The sequence below is a fragment of the Bubalus bubalis genome, chromosome 3 (assembly GCF_019923935.1).
Source record: "Bubalus bubalis isolate 160015118507 breed Murrah chromosome 3, NDDB_SH_1, whole genome shotgun sequence".
NCBI lineage: Eukaryota > Metazoa > Chordata > Mammalia > Artiodactyla > Bovidae > Bubalus > Bubalus bubalis.
The window spans coordinates 21,142,632-21,161,981 of NC_059159.1; the positions used below are offsets into that span (position 1 = coordinate 21,142,632).

The 19,350-nt window shown below is 48.0% G+C and overlaps 2 protein-coding genes and 1 long non-coding RNA gene across 3 annotated transcripts; 2 read left to right on the top strand and 1 right to left on the bottom strand.

Annotated features, from left to right (window-relative positions):
- The first annotated feature begins 438 nt into the window (after positions 1-438).
- LOC102408549 (cytosolic iron-sulfur assembly component 2A) lies at positions 439-1,258 on the top strand. Its single transcript, XM_044938968.2, has one exon. It carries the CDS (start codon positions 454-456, stop codon positions 934-936), a length of 483 nt encoding a protein of 160 aa, XP_044794903.2. The 5' UTR covers positions 439-453; the 3' UTR covers positions 937-1,258.
- A 2,280-nt stretch (positions 1,259-3,538) lies between these two features.
- GAST (gastrin) lies at positions 3,539-5,890 on the bottom strand. The gene is made up of 3 exons (XM_006055784.3): positions 5,806-5,890; positions 3,869-4,084; positions 3,539-3,725 (listed from the first exon to the last, which is right to left on the bottom strand). Exons 2-3 carry the CDS (start codon positions 4,077-4,079, stop codon positions 3,622-3,624), a joined length of 315 nt encoding a protein of 104 aa, XP_006055846.1. The 5' UTR covers positions 4,080-4,084; positions 5,806-5,890; the 3' UTR covers positions 3,539-3,621.
- A 4,100-nt stretch (positions 5,891-9,990) lies between these two features.
- Positions 9,991-17,287, top strand: LOC123332597. Its single transcript, XR_006549455.1, has 3 exons — positions 9,991-10,599; positions 11,000-11,062; positions 17,168-17,287. It is a non-coding gene; the product is annotated as an uncharacterized LOC123332597 (long non-coding RNA).
- Positions 17,288-19,350: the final 2,063 nt, after the last annotated feature.

The following is a 19,350-nucleotide window of genomic DNA, read 5'->3' on the forward strand; positions in this document are numbered from 1 at the left end:
ACTGTAGCCTGCCAGGTTCCTCTGTCCATGGGATTTCCCAGGCAAGAATATTGGAGTAGGTTGCCATTTTCTTCTCCAGGGGACCTTCCCAACCCAGGGATCAGACCCCGGTCTCCTGAATTACAGGCAGATTCTTTACCATCTGAGCCACCAGGGGAAAGTTTATTTTACTTTATTTTGGCTGTGCCATGTGGCTTGTGGGATCTTAGTGTCCCCACCAGGGATCGAACCTGGACCACAGCAGTGAAAGCACCGTGTCTTGACCACTGGATCACCAGGGGATTCCCAGGGGAGAGTTTATCGATATAAGTGTCAAGGGTGCTCTCTTATGACTCAGGATTTAATTTCCTGGCAAAGACACTTGAAGCCTAATGCCTTACTGGGAATGACTCCTTGAAGCTCAGACAAAACAACAGTCTAGGGGACAGTCGCCAGGGATGGCGGAACATAAGGATGGAGCGGGTGTCCGGACTGCTCTCTTGGACGCTGAGCAGATTCCTGTGGCTCTCTGGCCTCTCTGATCGGGGAGCTGCCCGGCAGCCCCGGATCATGGAAGAGAAAGCGCTAGAAGTTTATGATTTGATTCGAACCATCCGGGACCCAGAGAAGCCCAATACTTTAGAAGAACTGGAAGTGGTAACGGAAAGTTGTGTGGAGGTTCAGGAGATAAATGAAGACGACTATTTGGTTATTATAAGGTTCACGCCAACAGTACCTCATTGCTCTTTGGCGACTCTTATTGGGCTGTGCTTAAGAGTAAAACTTCAGTGGTGTTTACCGTTTAAACATAAGTTGGAAATCTACATTTCTGAAGGAACCCACTCAACAGAGGAAGATATCAACAAGCAGATAAACGACAAAGAGCGAGTGGCGGCTGCCATGGAGAACCCCAACTTACGGGAGATCGTGGAACAGTGTGTCCTGGAACCTGACTGATAGCTGTTTTAGAGCCACTGATGTATAATCATTTGATATATTTGTTTAAAGTCTTTGTAAAATGTAAAAGATTCATGTTTAATACATAGGTGATTTGTACCTCAAAACATTTTTTTAAACGATGATTTCCAAGCAAGATTTAATTATCAGGTAGTACCTAGTTTGTTCAATGTCTAACATTCTCAGGATTTGTAACCCTTAAATGATCAGACAAAAATATTTTCTAGTTATTGTGTGTAAGATGAGTTGATATTTTTCTGATGCCCATTCTGATGCTTTTCATGTCAAAATATTTACTGTGCCCAAATGTATTCAATTTAAACCATTACTCTGTAAAATAAATAAAACAAAGATGATTCTTGTACAAAAAACAAACAAACAAACAAAAAAAACAACAGTCTAAAGCAATTGAGCTGAAGACTCCTGAATTGCCTCAGCAGAGTATTGAGGAAGGAGTCAAAAGGCTCAGAGAGGCAGGCTCACTAGAATGGAGTTGTGATGTAAGATGAGAAAACCCACAGATGACTGTGGACGTTTCAGGAGTTACGAGCACCCCACTTAACACAGCAACGGAGTCTGACTGGTGTGGGACCCAATCTCAGAATCCCATCACAAGGGTTTGCTTCCTACAACTCCCCTAGTACCCGCTGTCTTGGGATGAGTGCCCCCGGATGCAGACTGGGAGATAAGGATTTGAGAGCAAGTATTTATTTGAGTGGTTATCTCAAGAAACACCAGGAGCAGCCTGAGGATATGAGACAGGGAAGGGAAGGGAAGGGAGCCAAGAAAGGACACTGCTGATCAGGTTACTGTTACGGATAACTGCGGCTGAGTCCTGCTGAGGATCTCTGCAAGACAGAGTAGCATACATTTCAGAATTAACCACCCTAGCGGTGAGGGAGCTGGGGCATTTCTTTTTAAAGATTTTTTTTTTTTTTTGATGTGGACCATTTTTGAAGTCTTTATTGAGTTTGTTACAATATTGCCTCTGTTTTGGTTTCTTGGCCACAAGGCATGTGGGATCCCAGCTCCCCCACCAGGGACTGAACCTGTAACCTTACACAGGAAGGTGAAGTCTTAACCACTGGACTGTCAGTGAAGTCCCAGAGGTGGGGCATTTATCCTCCAACTTTCGATCTGTCATTGACTGAGAGATGCTTCCAGAAGCACTAACTCCCCAGAATTTCCATGCTGGTTTACACTGCCAAAACCCTCAGGTGGAGAGTAGCAAGTTCCAATGGCAGGATGCTGTGACAGGCATAAGGGCAGTAAGGGAATATGGGTGAAATGCCAAGTGTGTGTGCCAGCGCTTGCCTATCCATGTGATAAATATTTATGGGGTACCTCCTGTTCTGGCACTGGGATACAGCAGGGAAGAAGGACATATGGTCCCCACCCTTACAGAGTTTCCCTTCTAACTGAGGAGGCAGACAATAAACTGGAAACAAAACAACTACAGATTGTGAAATGCGCTCCGCAGACAATACTACGCTATGATTAGCGACTACTGGAGGCTGCGTGTGAAGGGTGGGGAGCAGAAAGGGCACCCTCTTGGGAAAAGGCCTTTCAACCAAGACCCAGGAGAAAAAGAGGAGCCAGGCATGTTCATGCCCAGGGAAAAGCATTCCAGGCACAGGGAACAGCGAGAACAAAGGTTTGGAGCAGGAGAGAACCTGGTGTGTTTGAGTGGCAGAAAGGAAGAGGCGGGAGGAAGGAAATTTGGCATCCTTGAGGGGGATGAAGACCGCAGGGCTAGATCTGAAGGTTTTGCCAAGGAGCCTAGGTTTCTTTTTTTGGCTGGACCACTCAGCATACAGGATCTTAGTTCCCCAACCCAGGATTGAATTTGTGTCCCCTGCACCAAGGCAATGGCACCCCACTCCAGCACTCTTGCCTGGAAAATCCCATGGACGGAGGAACCTGGTGGGCTGCAGTCCGTGGGGTCGCTAAGAGTTGGACAAGACTCAGCGACTTCACTTTCACTTTTCACTTTCATGCATTGGAGAAGGAAATGGCAACCCACTCCAGTGTTCTTGCCTGGAGAATCCCAGGGACGGGGGAGCCTGGTGGGCTGCCGTCTATGGGGTCGCACAGAGTCGGACACGACTGAAGCGACTTAGCAGCAGCAGCAGCAGCAGCAGTGGAAGCACAGAGTCTTAGCCACAGGACTGCCCGGGAAGTCCCAACGAGCCTAGGTTGTATTCTAATTGCAATGGGAAGCGCTGGAGGGTTGACTGGAGTGGCGTGATTTGATTTCTCTTTTAGAAAGCTCACTCTGCTTGTGACACTGCTGTCTATTCTCCCAAACACAATATAGAGTGGTTTTTCGTTTTGTTTGTTTTTGGGCTGCGTTGCCTGTGGGATCTTAGTTCCACAACCAAGGATTGAACCCACATCTCCCTTGTACTGGAAGCGCGGAGTCTTAACCACTGGACCACCAGGGAAGTCCCCGCGCTATAGAGTCTTGTTCCATGTTAGGCTCTGGGGACACGGAGGAGACGTAGCCATGGTCTCTGCCCCTGGAGTAGTACTCAACCGTCCTTCCCAGCTCAGCCCTGCCCCAACCTGCATCCCCGGCCCTGTGACACTTGACACAACTTGATCCATTGGAAGCTAGTTTATTTTGATGTGTGTTTCATGGGGCTGGGCTGGGCTGGGAGGTGACTGGGCTCCAAAGCTTGGTTCTCAGGGATGTTGGTCCCCTTCCTCAGCACTGCGGCGGCCGAAGTCCATCCATCCATATGCTGCTTCCTCTTCCTCCACCCATGGCCCCCGCTTCTTGGACAGGTCTGAGGGTCAGAGGTGGGAGAAGAGGTGATGATGGGGGAAAGGACATCAAGGCTCTGGAGACCATGGCCAGGGCCAGCCTGGGGGCGCCTTGGCCAAACCAGGCAGGGCAAGGCAAGCAGGGACGGTTGTCAGCAGCTCCTACCTGCGACCATGTGTGGCGTATCCTGAAGCCCCAGCTGCCTCCGGGGGTGCGAGGCTGGGCCCAGCCCATTCATCCTGAGCGGCTCCTGGCCCCTATTGGCCCCTGGAGCGATGGGCGCATCTTGCAGCTGGGAGTGGGGCTTCCAAGAAGCTTCGCAGAAGGCGGCCAGAGCCAGCACCAAGATCAGCACATGTGCACACAGTCGCTGCATCTTGTCTGCAAAGGAGAGAGGGACTGAGCTTAAAGGTGGGGTTGTCCAGGCACCCAGAGGCAGGGTGGACCCTCCTCCCTGCTGACAGGTCGGCAATTCTGCATGGGCTTGTGGACTGTTCCTCCTGGTCCTACCATCTCCCCTCCTGATCCTCCAATCTCAAGCTTTGCCTTTTTTAAAGGCAAGGAATTTATAACTCAGAGCAAGGCTTTCCAAACTGTTTTGTAGAATTTGAGGCCATGTGAGTGGCTCTACAATGTTTAAGTCTTGCGATTTAAGTGAACTTTTAAATGGTAATATGGAGGGGATGCACGCAGCATCTCTTTGAAGCCCACAGCAACTTCACCTCATGGTGGGGTCACACTGTGGTAGGGAAGTTTCTCCTGCCGTTTTCACTTAACTAAGGACTATCCTCTGATTCTTTCCAGGTTATGCTAGTGGTAAAGATCTCGTCTGCCAACGCAGGAGACATAAGAGACACGGGTTCGATCCCTGGGTCAGGAAGATCCCCTGGAGGAGGGCACGGCTACCCACTCCAGTATTCTTGCCTGGAGAACCACCATGGTCAGAGGAGCCTGGTGGGTTACAGTCCATGGGGTCGCAAAAAGTCGGACATGACCAAAGTGACTTAGCATGCACGTCTCCTCTGATTACAATCTACCAGTTGAAAAAAAAAGACCCTGAAACTGTCACCATTTGTAGCTCTGTATCAAGGTAAGCCAAGTTTGGGAAAACCAGAATACAAAGATAAAATGGATGCTCAAACAAATCTAAAATTCTATTCTGAGGATTCAACAGTTTCATGTTCTTTCAGCCTCATTGTTCTGATTGGCTTTATTGAAAGCAAATGATAAAAATATTGCCTTCAAAGAACACATTTGTATACATGAAATAGTTCTTTCATCTGTTTTCTCTGTTAAATTTCCTTTGGGAGAGAAAGGGTTCTTCTGCTAAAGAAACAAAGTTGAAAAATCCATGCTCTAGAGCAATGCTGTCCAATATGGCAGCCTCCAGGCACATGTGGCTCTTTACATTTAAAGTAATGCAAAATTAAAAATTCCTTGGGACTCCCCTGGTGGTCCAGTGGCTATAACTCTGAGTTCACAACGCACTGGGCCCAAGTTTGATCCCTGGTCAGGGAACTAGATCTCACATCCTGAAACTAAAAGCTCGCATGCCTGAACTAACACCTGGGGCAGTCAAATAAATAAATGAAAATAAATATTAAAAAAATTCCTCCCTCACACATTAGCCATATTGCTAGTGCACATGTGGCTGGCCAGTACTGAACCTCACAGTGAGGCTATGGAACATTACCACCGTCATGGAAAGTTCCATGAGGCAGTGCTGGTCTATGAAAGAGCTTGAGATGAGTTCCACTTCCAATCCTGTCCAATTTGTATGACTTTGGGCAAGTCACATCTCCTTCTGGGCCTCAGTTTTCTTACCTGAGAGATGGAAGGATAACCATCCTAACCCCCTCAGGGCTGGGGTGAGCATGGAGTCAGAGAGTCAGGGCAGGGCCCTGGCTGAGGGAGTGGGGTAGCTCGAAGGCAAGGGTTGGGATGCCAGGGTGGATCCTAGAGCTGAGACCTAACCCAGCTCTGGGCTAAAGGAAGGGTCCCAGCCCTGGAGACACTGAGACGTGAGCCTGGTAACTTGATGAGGGCAGGGGTCCCATCAACCCTCGTCCCAGCCTTTCCCCGCCCTTCCTGGGTGCTCTCACCTGCGGAGCTGGGAGGTGGGTGACGCTGCTGATGGCCTGGAGCCTCACTCCTCTGCTCTGCTGGGTGTTCCAGCCCTGACTTATAAACCCTCAAGGCCCCTCCCAAACCCTCCCCTCCCAAGGAGGGGAGGCTCCCCACTGCAGAGCAATGGGGGTGGGCACAGGTACCTTACCCCCGCCCCACTGTGTCCTCAATCGTCATCCGGATGTGGGGGAAGAGAAGGGGAGCTGACCTTCACGGTGAGGGGAAGGAGCAGGGTGCGGGCAAGTTTTTCAGTTGGACATGAGGGCAGGTGGGAGACAGACACCCTGGGGTCAGGGGTAGAGTCCCCTGCCGTGTCCTTAGGGTCAGACACCTGCTGATCATCCCTTGGACCACATCCCATTTGGATGAACCAAATGACCTTAGATTCAGAGAAAGCGTGTTTCACGACAGGCTGATGTTTGAAGAACAGGGAGTGTGTGCGTGTGGAGTGAGGTATCGATCCCCTGCCCCCTGTCAGGCTCTGCAAACAGATATGTCACAGTTATCAGGAGCAATGGGCCATGGGCTGATGGCCCCCTCTCTCTGCCTGGTGGCTGCATCCTGGTTGCCTCTGAAGCCCCTTCACCTGATTTACCTGGAAAATCCTGAGTGTCCCCCCTCCCATGCCCTTGATACTCTCTGCACTGAGCTGGATTTAGCTTGGGGCTCCCCATCATCTCTCAAGTCTGCCCCTCCTTCCCTACTCCTTCCTACCCCCACCCTGCCCCCAGCCAGTTCCCTGAGGCTCGTACACTTCCAGGCTCCCTCCCTCATTTTGTTTCCAAAGTGAGATATTAATCTGCACCTTTCAATATGAAAATACATCTTAAAGTGGTTAACAAACAGACTAAAGCGTTTGCCAGAAAACCAGAAAATCGAATGGTATGTTTAGTTGACTTATTTGATAAACTGCTGCATTGACCTGGTTTGGATGGATGTAACTAGCTGTAGGCTGTGTTCGATTTTTCCACAATTGAGACTAGAGATTTTGCTTTTGTTCATGCGTCAACAGGCCCCCTCCCTGTCTGGGGGAGTTTTGATGTCCCTTGGGTCCTGTATGAGGGGCTGTGGTACCCACGCTCACAGCCAGCCTTGCTGAGAATGAATAGGTGATGAGAGAAGAAGGCTGTGAGGTGTCCATGGCAACCAGTACCCAAATGTTCTGATAAATAACCAGTCTCATCCGGAGCAGGACTCAGTGACTCAGCAGATGGATTGCATGAAAATGACAAAAATGGGGCAGACATTGTTGATAATTAATTGAATCACAGAATCTCAGAGATGGAAGGGACTTTGAGGGGGCTTGGGAGAAAAGGTGGGGGGGGGAGCAGCTCTGCTTACATCCTAGGGGAATAGAGATGTTCGCATTGCTATGGTAACGGAAAATTATAAGCTTTCATCAGAGCCCTGGTTGTACAGGAACTGAGACTTGATTTCTGCTGAGGAGGGGGTTATGCTCCCTTGGCTGTTCTGTAGGCTGGTTGCTGGAGGGGTGGCCACTGCACAGGATAGAAGCCACTACTCTTATTCAACGGGCTTCCTTTGTGGCTCAGTTGGTAAAGAATCCTCCCTCAATGTGGGAGACCTGGGTTTGATCCCTGGGTTGGGAAGATCCTCTGGAGAAGGGAAAGGCTACCCACTCCAGTATTCTGGCCTGGAGGGGTGGCCACTGCACAGAATAGAAGCCAGTACTCTCATTCAACAGGTGATGGTGGAGGGCTACTGCTAGCAGGCGCTCACTGGCATGCGGGGGTCAGGTGGGGGTCTCGCAATCACAGAAACTGCATGTTCTCACAAGGGGAGTTTGTCCTATGGCAAAGGGAAGGGTTTCCTGGCACTGCCCTCTTCCAGCTTTGGGCAGATGGCTCCCTCGCTCTGAGCTGTTTTCTTCCCCTGGAAATGAAGGAAATAATTTAGAGAGGAGTCTTGAAGAAGATACACCTAAAGCACAGGGCATAGAACAATGTGGGCATCTAATCTGTTTGCATCTTCTCCCCTTAGCCTCTCTGGCCTCAGGTAGCCTTATCTGTGAAGTGGTTATCACTCATTCTTATCTCACACGGCTGCAGAGAAGGGCGAATGTGATAAGATCTTGCATACACAGGGTAGCTTCTTCCCTTCCAAGGACTGAAGAACGTCATTCCTAAAAAGCACTGTCTTTGAATCCAGGGTTTTTCCTCCTGCTTGCCATGGCTCAGAGGGACGCCTGCCCTGAGTTGCTATTGAAAGAGGAGGCAGGGAGGGAGGCTGTGGAGGCTGGGCCTCTCAGAGGCCGGCACCAACTGGTGTGCAGAGGGCTTTGGAATTTGTGACTCCAGGTGTGGAATCCTGGCTCTATAACGCCAGAAAATCCAATTTCTGGGTCTACCAAGTTGAGGAGCAGGTCCCAGAACCTGGGGCCCAGCCCCCTCCCCTGTCCTCACTTTAACAACCGTGCAGAGTGCAGGCACTAAATCCTCTGTGAGAATGAACGTAGTTGCTGTTCTCCATAATCCTTGGATATAAGTGTGAGCATGTCCCCATTCTACAGATGAAGAAACTGAGGCTCAGACAAGCGAAGCAATCTCTGTCCTGAGTTTACACGACTGATCAAGGAAAGCTGGGCCTGAAACTCAGGTCTCCATCTTCCTAGTTTTGGGATCTTTCTCCTCCCAGTGGGGATGTGGTGGGTAGAATAATGGTTTCCCAAAGAGGCCCGCAACCCCAATCTCTGGGACCTGAGAAGATGTGGCAAAAGAGACATTGCGCATGTGATTAAGATTACTGACTTTAAAATAGGAAGTTCATCCTGGATGATTGGAGAGAGCCCCGTTTAATCAGATGAGCCCTTAAAAGCAGAAAGCATTCCTCAGCTGGAAGCAGAAGTGATGTGGCTGAAGGATGAAGCAAAAAAGTTGAAGAGTGTGAAGGACCAGCCCTTGCTGGTTGGACGATGGAGGGAGGATGAGACGAGGATGCAGGTGGCCTTAAGGACCTAAGTGGTCCCCGCTGACCTCTAGCAAGGAACAGGGACCTCAGCCCCGACAGCTGCAAAGAATTGAACTCGGCCAACAACTCAGATGAACTTGAACTCGGATTTATTCCTGGCCCCTCCAGAAAGGAAAGAGGCCCTGGTGACACCTTGTTTTGGCCCAGCGGGCCACGCTGTACCTGGACTCCTGATCTGCAGAACTGTGGGGGATTGAATTTGTGTTGTTTCAAGCTTCTGAGCTTCTGTTCATTTATCACGACAACACTAAACAGTGAGTCCGAGGGGTTCCAGGCTTTTGAAGGTTTCTGTCGGTGAGAACAGGCTCTGCGTGAGTTGGTGGGTGATTTTCCCAACACAATTAAGAGAGAGATATTCCTCAAAGCTTTTGGCTGTTCTAGTCCATTTTCCTTTCAGTTACTGAGTGTGTGCTGAAAACCAGGGTCTGGATGAGGCCCCGGGAATATGAGGTATCACTGACCTCATGACTTTGGTGGAGTTTAGATTCTTGGGGAGGGGGACACACAAAGCAGACCATAACGATGGTTCCCCATCAAGGGGAGAAGCCTCCCTGGTGGGGGAGACTCTCCAGGGCAACGTCCCCCCAACCTCTCTCCAGCGCCCCCAACTACACTTCCGCCTGCCAGGACCGGCCTTGGGGAATCTCTGATGAGCTGCTGTCTGCGAGGCCATGTTTGTCTTCCTAATCGGTTATTGATATTAAAAAAAAAAAGGAGAGATTGATGATGACTCAGTCACCCGCCTCAGGTGATGGGGCCTTGGAGGGTGTGAAGGTGCTGGGACAAGCAGTGACACCTGGGTGCCATTCGTGTCCACTGGGCCATCCCCTGTCCCTCCCAGGGCAGGGGCTGGGGAGGGGGACGTGGGTTCACGACTTCTGGCCTCACTTGCTGTCTGAGGGTCGTGAGGTAGCAGGACCAAGAGAAGACAGCCCACATGATGCTCGGGCTGAGCTTTACCCTCTGCCTTTGCTCCCTGGCCCTGCCTCTCACCTTCAGAAAGGCTGGGCAGGAGGAAGGAATTTGACACTCACGAAGGGGAAGAGGAGAGCAGGGCTAGGCTTTTCTTAAAAATACTTTAGTTAATTTATTTATTTTTATAGCCGCGCTGGGTCTTGGTTGCTGTGCGGTCTTTTCTTTAGCTATGGTGCGCTTCTCACTGCGGTGGCCTCTTTAGTTTCAGAGCGCCGGCTCTAGGCGCCTGGGCTTCAGTAGCTGCGGGTCCCGGGCTCTAGAGCACAGACTCACTGGTTGTGGCACAGGCTCTTAGTTTCTCCGAGGCACGTGGGATCCTTCTGGATCAGGGATTGAACCTGTGTCATCTGCATTCACAGGCGGATTCCTTGCTGCTGAGCCACAAGGGAAGCCCATGGACTAGTCTTAAGGCTATGGCAAGGAGCCTATTTTTTTTGGCCGGACCATGCGGCATGCAGGATCATATAGTTCCCCAACCAGGGATTGAACCCAAGCCACCAGAAGTCCTAACCTAGCCATTGGAGTCCTAACCACTGGACACCAGGGCAGTCCCTCACCTTCTCACCTGATGCCCACCTGGGCCCGTACTGTGCTCAGCCCACACTTCATCTTAGGATCACCTGGGGAGCTGTAAACCTATCTCCCACACTAGGCTGCAGCCGGGTCCTCTGACATCAGAAGCTGGGGTGAGGCCCAGGTGGGAGCCTGTGTGGAGGACTAGCATTTGTTGAAAGAAAGGATGGGGTAAGGCGGCTCTGACCCTGAGCTCGAGTCCCAGCTGTGGCCCTTCCTGGATGCCATCTAAGGTGAGACACAGACTTGAGGGGACGATAGCGGGGGAGCAGGGGGCTTACTTACATGGAGGGTAGTGGTGAGGGTTAAAAGAGATGCCCGTGGCCTTCACTTGGTCTCTGACCCATGGCAAATTCTAAGCTGTTGTTGTTCGGTCACTAAGTACTGTCTGACTCTTTACGACCCCCGTGGACTGTAGCCCATCAGGCTCCTCTGTTCGTGAGATTTCCCAGGCAAGAATACTGGAGTGGGTTGCCATTTCCTCCTCCAGGAGATCTTCCCGATCCAGGGATCCAACCCGCGTTTCTTTATATCCTGCACTGTAGACGGATTCCTTATTGCTGAGGCACTGGGGAAGCCCCTAGTTCTAAGTAAGAGCTGCTATTTTTACCATTGGTGCTTTCATTTCCACAGGCTTATCCTCAGCGTGGTGGCATCTGGCTGACTCCCAGAATATCCATTCCCTCCTTGTCCCTGGTGAGTTTCCTCCCCTGCAGGTTTGTGCCTCCTCCTGCAGGCAGGCCTCACACCAGCTCCTCAGTTCTACCCACCTTTTCTGCCTCCCGCAGCCCTGGTCACATCCTGGCCTCCACCCTGGGGCCTGTTTTGCCTCCCATATCTTAACATGAATGCCTCCCCTGCTGAAAAAGAGCATATTACCTCACTTAATACACAAAATCAAGCCTGGAACCCTGTTTACAGTCAAAACCCACTGAACTCATATTTTGGTCAAAATTCATTGAGTGCATATTTACGATTTGTGCATTTCATAGTGTGCCAATTTTATTTTAAAAAACTATTGCAAATGCTGAACTCTAGTTAATGAAGTGCTTAGAGCAAAGTGTACTGTGCATTTATTTTGAAATGCATGAAAAAACAAGATAGACAGCTGGATAGATATGAGATCAAGAACAGCAAAATATAAATTATAGAATCTAGGTGATGGGTGTATGAATGTTCACATTAAAATCCAACTTTTTGTGTGTTTGAATTTTTTAATAATAAAATATTAGCAAGTGTTTTGTTTAGCAATGTCAGGTGGTGGTTTTATTTACTTGGCCATGTCTCGCAGCTTGCAGGATCTTAGTTCTCCAACCAGGGATTGAACCAGGGCCCCCAGTAGTGAAAGCTCTGAGTCCTAACCACTGGACCGCCAGAGAATTCCCGATAGTGGTTTTAAGTGGGAAAATAATTCTGAAAGTACCCGTGAGAGGACTCTGTACACAGGTGCATTTTAGAGATGGTCAGCCAGGTTGACCTGTTTGCCCCGGTCCCACATGAAGGAGGTGAGGAGGCTGAGCTGTGAACCTAATCTCTCTTTTTGGTCTCTGGGTACTGCTGCCTCTGCTTGCTCACAACCTCTGTTCCACCCTCTCTCCTTAAGCCTGGCTCCTGCTGAATCTACCATTGCTGGACCCCCAGTTCCTCTCCTGTTTGAGTCCTCGCAAACCACCTACCCTTCCTGGCCTCACTTTCCTCCCCAGTCCGGGCCACGTGGTTGGTCAATTCAGTTGTGTGTGATGCTCCAGATTGCTGCCCTGGTCCTGCTTCAGAGCTCACCGGGCTGGTCCCCAGTTCCTGGCAGAGGATGCCATCACCCCTTCCTCAGTTCCTATCTCTTTCACATTGTCAACAGGAAAGTTCCTGAAACTGGCCAGTTGATTCGATTTCAGGTTAATATGCTGCAGCTGCACTGTTGCCTGGCAACCTTGTGACGCATCTCTTTCCCTTCACTCTCAGGGTCATCTGATGTCAGCCCCTTCTCTCTACCGTGACCGAGGTTGTTCAAGTCTGCCTTCCATCCTTTTCTCCTCTCCATACTGGGGGGTGCGTAGTCCTGTTCAGCGTCAACCCCCACCAGGGTCCTTCATCCCAGGCCCTCCTGTCTGCTTAGAGTCTTTATGCCTTCACTTTCCCATTCATTCATTCATCTATTTATTCAACAAAATTTTTCTAAGTTCTCCCTTCGTGCCAGGCACTGTACTGACCCCGAGGACGCAATGTTGATTGAGAGGGCCTTCTTGCCTTTTCTCTTGAAGGGGAAACAGTAAGATGCTCTGGCTGAAGGTTCCACAGGTAGCTGGCAGTGGGGAGGGAAGTAAGCAGGGAAACCTTGTCTATCCCCCTGGAGCTTGACGTTCTCCTCCATAGAAAGCCTTCTGACATTTACAACACATTTTTTTCTCTTCCTTCCCAAAACGATGGGATTAAAAGTTAAGGAGCACTTCTATGGTCAGGCCTCCAGGGTAGGCACTGTGTGTGCTTTATGTCTTCTAATCCTCACCACCACCCTACGAGGAGGGTGACTGTCTTGCCCCTAGTTTATAGCCGAGAAAACGAAGGCATGGAGAGGCTGGTGATTCTTACGAGAAGTGATGAAACAGTCCATCGTGGATCTTGAGCATCTCTGAATGTTCTTGCTGAGGATGCCAAGCATGCAAGCTCAGGACTACTTCTTCACCTGGGCCATGTCTCAGGGTTGTGTTTAGAGTGAATAGCCTCGAAGGATGTAGCTCTTTATCTCCCAATGGGAAGGGAGATTCCCCAAGCTCAGTGTTCCTCAGCGGCAACTACTGCCCACAAATCATCCACCTGGGTCCCTGCTGTGTCACCAACGGAGGAACTCAAGGCGTGAGGGAATGGATGCAAATTGTGCTGCTCGCTGGGTTATAAGTAATAAGGTTATTCGTCTCTGACCCAGGAGTCTTGTGTCATCTGCCAGCATTGGTGAAAGGATAACAGCTTGTGTGTGTGTGTGTTAGTCATTCAATGGTGTCCGACTCTTTGTAACCCCATGGACTGTAGCCTGTCAGGCTCCTCTGTCCATTAAATTCTCCAGGCAAGAATACTGGAATGGGTTACCATTTCCTGCTCCAGGGGCTGACCCAGGGATCAAACCCTGGTCTCCTGCATTGTGGGCAGATTCTTTACCATCCAAACCACTAACAGCTTGGTAAGTAGGGTAAAGTCAAATCAATCAAGTCCATCCCAAACCCAACACAGTGATTTACCCAGGACACGGGGCTCATCACTGAGACTTGAACTTAGCAGTTTGATTTCATAAGGCTGAAATTCAAGTCTTTCCTTGCTGCTTTCCTGCTGCCTGTATGGCAAGGTGTCTCTTCCCTTCACTCTACTATTTACTGAGCCAGTGTGAGGTTGGTTAGATGGACAGACAGCAGGGCTAAGGAGAAATGGGAGGTTTTGATGGCTGGTTTCACCTGTGACCTCACTTGACTTCTGTGAAAAGCTATTTCAGGGAAGGGCGAGGGGGCAATGTGGTTCTTCAGGCTGTATTGAAGTTCTCCTGCTCTTATAAACTCACCTCATTCTAATATTATCCCTGGCAGAGGGCAGAGGATATTTTCATTCACCAGCCAAAGTGGTGTGCCGCCATGTGGCAAGGGCAAAATCCCTGTTCATCATCTGCCCACCGAACTTTGAAAGGATGCAATTTAAAAAGTACAGGGGACCTCCCTGGCAGTGCAGTGGTTCAGACTGCTCACTCCCACCTCAGGGCACACGGGTTCGATCCCTGGACAGGGAACTAGATCCCACATTCCTCGAGGTGTGGCCAAACAAAACAAAACAAATCCCACCAACCATATAACCTGTTTTCTGAGAGATAGTTCACACATCACACCATTCAGTCTTTTAAAGTATACCATCCAGGGGCTTTCATGATATTCACAAAGTTGCCCAAATGTTACCATTATTTAATACCATTTTCATCACCCCAAGTGGAAAACCCTTACTCCCTTTGCAGTCCCTCCTCATTCCTCCTCTCTCCTGGCAACTACTCATTGACTTTCTGTCTCGATATATGACTGGGCATTTCATATAAATGGGATCATACAAAATATGGCCTCTTGTGTCTGGCTTACTTCATTTAGCATTAGGTTTTCAAGATTTACTCATGTTACGGCATGCATCGGTACTTTGTTGTTGTTTTTTTCCCCAAATTATATTCCTTTGTATGGATCTGCTGCTGCTGCTGTTAAGTCACTTCAGTCGTGTCCGACTCTGTGTGACCCCATAGGAGGCAGCCCACCAGGCTCCTCCGTCCCTGGGATTCTCCAGGCAAGAACACTGGAGTGGGGTGCCATTGCCTTCTCCGATGGATCTATTACATTTTATTTATTCATTCATCAGTTCACATGATCAAATGGCCAGTTGGGTTGTTTCCACTTTTTGACTGTTGTGAACAATGCTGTTAGGAATCTTTATATACGAGGTATTAGGTGACTATATGTCTTCAGTTCTCTTGGGTATATATCTAGGAGTGGAATGGCTGGATCACTGGATAAATCTGTTTAATTTTTTTAGGCAGTGACAGACTATTACTTTCAGAGGCCATACCATTTTACATTCCCACCAGCAATGTATGAGGGTTCTCATTTTCCCCCATTCTCCACCAAAAATGGTTATTATTTGTCTTTTTGGCAGTAGCCATTCTACAGATTGTGAGTGGAATCTCAAATCATGTTTTTAATTTTTATTGGAGTATAGTTGCTTTACAATGTTGTGTTAGTTTCTGCTGCACAGCAAAGTGAATCAGTTACATATTTACATGTGTCCTCTCTTTTTTTGGATTTCCTTCCCATTTAGGTCACCACGGAGCACTGAGTCCCGTGTGCTATACAGTAGGTTCTCGTTAGTTATCTGTTCACATTAGTGGTTTTGATTTGCATTTCCCTGATGGCTCACGACACTGAACATCTTTCACGAGTGTACTGGTCATTTGTATATCTTCTTTGGAGGAATGTCTGTTCAGATCCTCTACCCATTTTTCAGTGTTCTGTCTTTTTAAAAAAACTGCTTTGTAAGCGTTCTTATATATTCTAAATCCAAGTCCTTTATCAGATATAATTTGTAAATATTTCCCCCCATTTGGTGGGTTGTCTTTTCACTGTCTTGACAGTATCCTTGGAAGCACAAAAGGTTGAAAATTTGATGAAGTCCAATTAATCTACTTTTTCCTTTTGTCACTTGCAGTTTTGCTATCATATCTAAGAAAGCTTTGCCTAATTTAAGGTCATGAAGGTCTTCTATTTTCTCTGAAAAGTTCTATCTTTTTAGCTCTTATATTTAGGTCTATGATGCACTTTGAGTTAATTTTTGCATATGGTGAAAAGTAGGGGTCCAGCTTCATTTTCTGCCTGTGGAGATCCAATGGTCCTGGCACATTTATTGAAAAGACTACATTCTTCCTTCTTGAATTGTCTTGGCCCCTTTGTCAAAAGTCTTGTGGAAACCTGGACTGAAATGCAATGATTCTTGATGATTTAAGAAAAATGAATGCCCTTTAATTGAAAACAAGGTATCTTTGGCTGCTCTGGGTCTTTGTTACTGTGTAAGGACTTTCTTTAATTGCAGAAAGTGGGGGCTGCTCTCTGTTGCGTTGCATGGACTTCTCATTGTGATGGGTTCTCCATTGTGGAGCACGGACTCTAGGTGCCTGAGCTTCAGTAGTTTAGGCACTTAGTAGTCACTGCCCGGGCTCTGGAGCTGGGGTTCAGTAGAGTAGTTGTGGTGCATGGGCTTAGCTGTCCCACAGCATGTGGAATCTTCCCAGACCAGGGGTTGAACCTGTGTCCCCTGTATTGGCAGGAGGATTCCTATTCACTGCGCCACCAGAAGTTCAACAATTCTTAATTTGGGGGGCAGGGGCATTTGTGTTGTTTCAAAAGCAGTGTGTAGAGTGTGTAGAGGCTTCATAAATGGGTTTCCTAACAGTGCTTCTCAACTTTTAATGCGTATGAGACCCCCTGGGGCGCTTATTAGGATGTCAATTCCAATTCAGTTGGTCTCATAGGGGGCCTGCGATCCTGCATTTCTGAAAAGCTCCCATGTCAGTCTGATATGTCGATCTGCAAATCACAGGGCTTTATCAAATGCAATTTCAAATGTCTACAATTGAAATCCACAAGAAGAAAGTCCCAGTGTAGGGCTTCCCTGCTGGTTCAGTAGTTTAGAGTTCGCCTGCCAGTGCAGGGGACACGGGTTCCGTCCCCGGTTGGGAAGGTCCCACATGCTGTGTGGCCAAGAAACAACAACAAACAAACAAACAGCACCTGAGATGGGGGCTGTCTTTGGTCCTAATACGTGAAAAGCCAAATTTGATATAGTCATCACTGTATTTTCTGCTGCAACATTGTTTGTACATCCTTAATCCGATGAGTGGGAGCTGCAGGCTTGGTAGGGTTCAGTGGTGGTGAATGGGGAGCTCATCACCACTCATGGGCCACCCCAGGGACTCTGGCGTGAGGCTGAGGGCTGAGCTCAGGCTTGGTACCACTGGAGAGTCCCCAGTTGACTGCTATGACAGCCAGGTTCCTGACCGCTCAGCTAGTGCCGAGATACTAATCAGTCCGTATTCAGCTCAAAACTGTGGCTTTCCATTCTTCCACTGTTTGTTTTTGTGCATTTCAATGCAGATCTAAAACTGCAATGGAAAATGCACTTATAAAAATATTTAAATTCATATGTTACTGTCTTTGCTTAACTAGCTTGCAGATCAATCTATGAAATCTGCTAATTTTAATTGGGGAAATCTTTTTTTTTTTGGCATGCAACTCACAGGATCTTCATTCCCAGACCAAGGATCAAACCCATATCTCCATCAGTGAAAGTGTGGAGTCCTAACCACAGGACCACCAGGGAAATCCCTGAAGGCTGCTACTTTTATGGTCCAAACCGGTGCTTCTTAAACTCTGTTAATGAAGACTGTAAAAATGAAGATGGACTTAATAAGTCTGAAAGTCGCTCAGTCATGTCCAGTTCTTTGTGACCCCATGCACTATACACAATCCATGGAATTCTCCAGGCCAGGATACTGGAGTGGGTAGCCTTTCTCTTCTCCAGGGGATCTTCCCAACCCAGGGATCAAATCCAGGTCTCCCACATTCCAGGCAAATTATTTACTATCTGAGCCACAAGGGAAGCCAAGAATACTGGAGTGGGTAGCCTATCCCTTCTCCAGGGGATCTTCCTGACCCTGGAATCGAACCAGGGTCCCCTGCATTGCAGGCAGATTCTTTACCTTTAGTAAGTCTGAAGTGGGCTTGAAATTCTGCATGTCTAACAAGCTCCCAGATGATGCTGAGCATTGGGTCTTTAGTTGTGTTTCCACAGTGGACCACAGAACTAAGGAAGTTGCAATCTCCCAGCCCCTGATTTGCTCTTGTGTTTGTTTTCTACTCTGTCACAGAAATGGAGTGAGAATCAATGACTTGACACCTGAACAGAATGACTATCGCATCCATGTTCCCACATTAGCATTTTTCAACCTCTGTGCTCCCTATGCTTCCTGTTTTCAACCAGTTGTCCATTCTGGGTATAAATTAACCATAAAGGAAGGTCTAAAAGATTAATGGCAATTTGAACCTCGCAACCAACCAGATGACTACGGCTGGAGGATGGCTGGTGATAGTGACTGTGGAGTGAGTGAGTCACACGAGCTTCTGAGCGCCGTGCAGTCTGGCCGCTGTGCACGCCTTCTGCTCAAACTACACTCAGTTTTAGAGTTATTTTTAAATATTTGAAATAGTCATTAATTTAAAAATCGATATTGAAATAGGCACTGTTACTGCTTGTAGGGATGTGCCTGGAAAACCTTTGATAATCCCTGGGGCTTTGCAAGCCTTAGAAAGAAATCATGGGCCAGTGATTTTAACCATTTTGGGTAATGGCTTCCTTTAAAAGAATCTGATCAAAGCTATGAAGAAAATGCACTCATGTACATCATACACAAACTCTGAGGGTTTGGTTTCTCAGCTGCTGGTAATCCTTGGTCACCCCCTTTTCAACCATCTTAAGTAAAATATTCTTGATTTGCCCTCAAGTTTAGCTCTGATGATGTCTCTCTTCTGCTCAAAGTTCCTCAATTGTTGTTGTTCAGTCGCTCAGTCATACCCAACTCTTTGTGACCCCATTTGCATCATGCCAGACTTCTCTGTCCTTCACCGTCTCCTGGAGTTTGCTCAAATTCATGTCCATTGAGTCAGTGATGCCATCCAACCATCTCATCCTCTGTTGCCCTATTCTCCTCCTGCCTTCAATCTTTCCTAGCATCAGAGTCTTTTCCAATGAGTTGGCTCTTAGCATCAGGTGATCAAAGTACTGGAGCTTCAGCTTCAGCATCAGTCCTTCCAATGAATATTCACAGTTGATTTCTTTTAGGATTGACTGGTAAGATCTCCTTGCTGTCCAAGGGACTCTCAAGAGTCTTCTCCAGCATCGCAGTTTGAAAGCATCTATTCGTTGGCACTCAGCCTTCTTTATGGTCCAACTCTCACATCCGTACATGACTACTGGAAAAACCATAGCTTTGACTATATGGACCTCTGTCAGCAAAGTGATGTTTCTGCTTTTTAATATGCTGCCTAGGTTTGTCATAGCTTTTCTTCCAAGGGCAAGCATCTTTTAATTTCATGGCTGCAGTCACCATCTGCATTTTGGATGCCCAAGAAAATAAAGTCTGTTGCTGTCTCCATTTCTTTCCTCATCTGTTTGCCATGAAGTGATGGGACCAGATGCCATCATCTTAGTTTTTTGAATGTTGAGTTTTAAACCAGCTTTTTCACTCTCCTCTTTCACCTTCATCAAGAGACTCTTTAGTTCTTCTTTGCTTTCTGCCATTAGGGTGGTGTTATCTGCATATCTGAGGTTATTGATATTTCTCTTGGCAATCTTGATTCTAGCTTGTGCTTCATCCAGCCTGGCATTTCGCATGATGTACTCTGCATATAAGTTAAATAAGCAAG

Excerpts from the sequence above, each read along its gene's own strand:
- LOC102408549 (XM_044938968.2), top strand. The coding sequence starts at position 454 with ATGGAGCGGGTGTCCGGACTGCTCTCTTGGACGCTGAGCAGATTCCTG.
- GAST (XM_006055784.3), bottom strand. The coding sequence starts at position 4,079 with ATGCAGCGACTGTGTGCACATGTGCTGATCTTGGTGCTGGCTCTGGCC. Across the intron at positions 3,726-3,868 it reads TACGCCACACATGGTCGCAG|ACCTGTCCAAGAAGCGGGGG; the intron begins GTAGGAGCTGCT and ends TCTGACCCTCAG.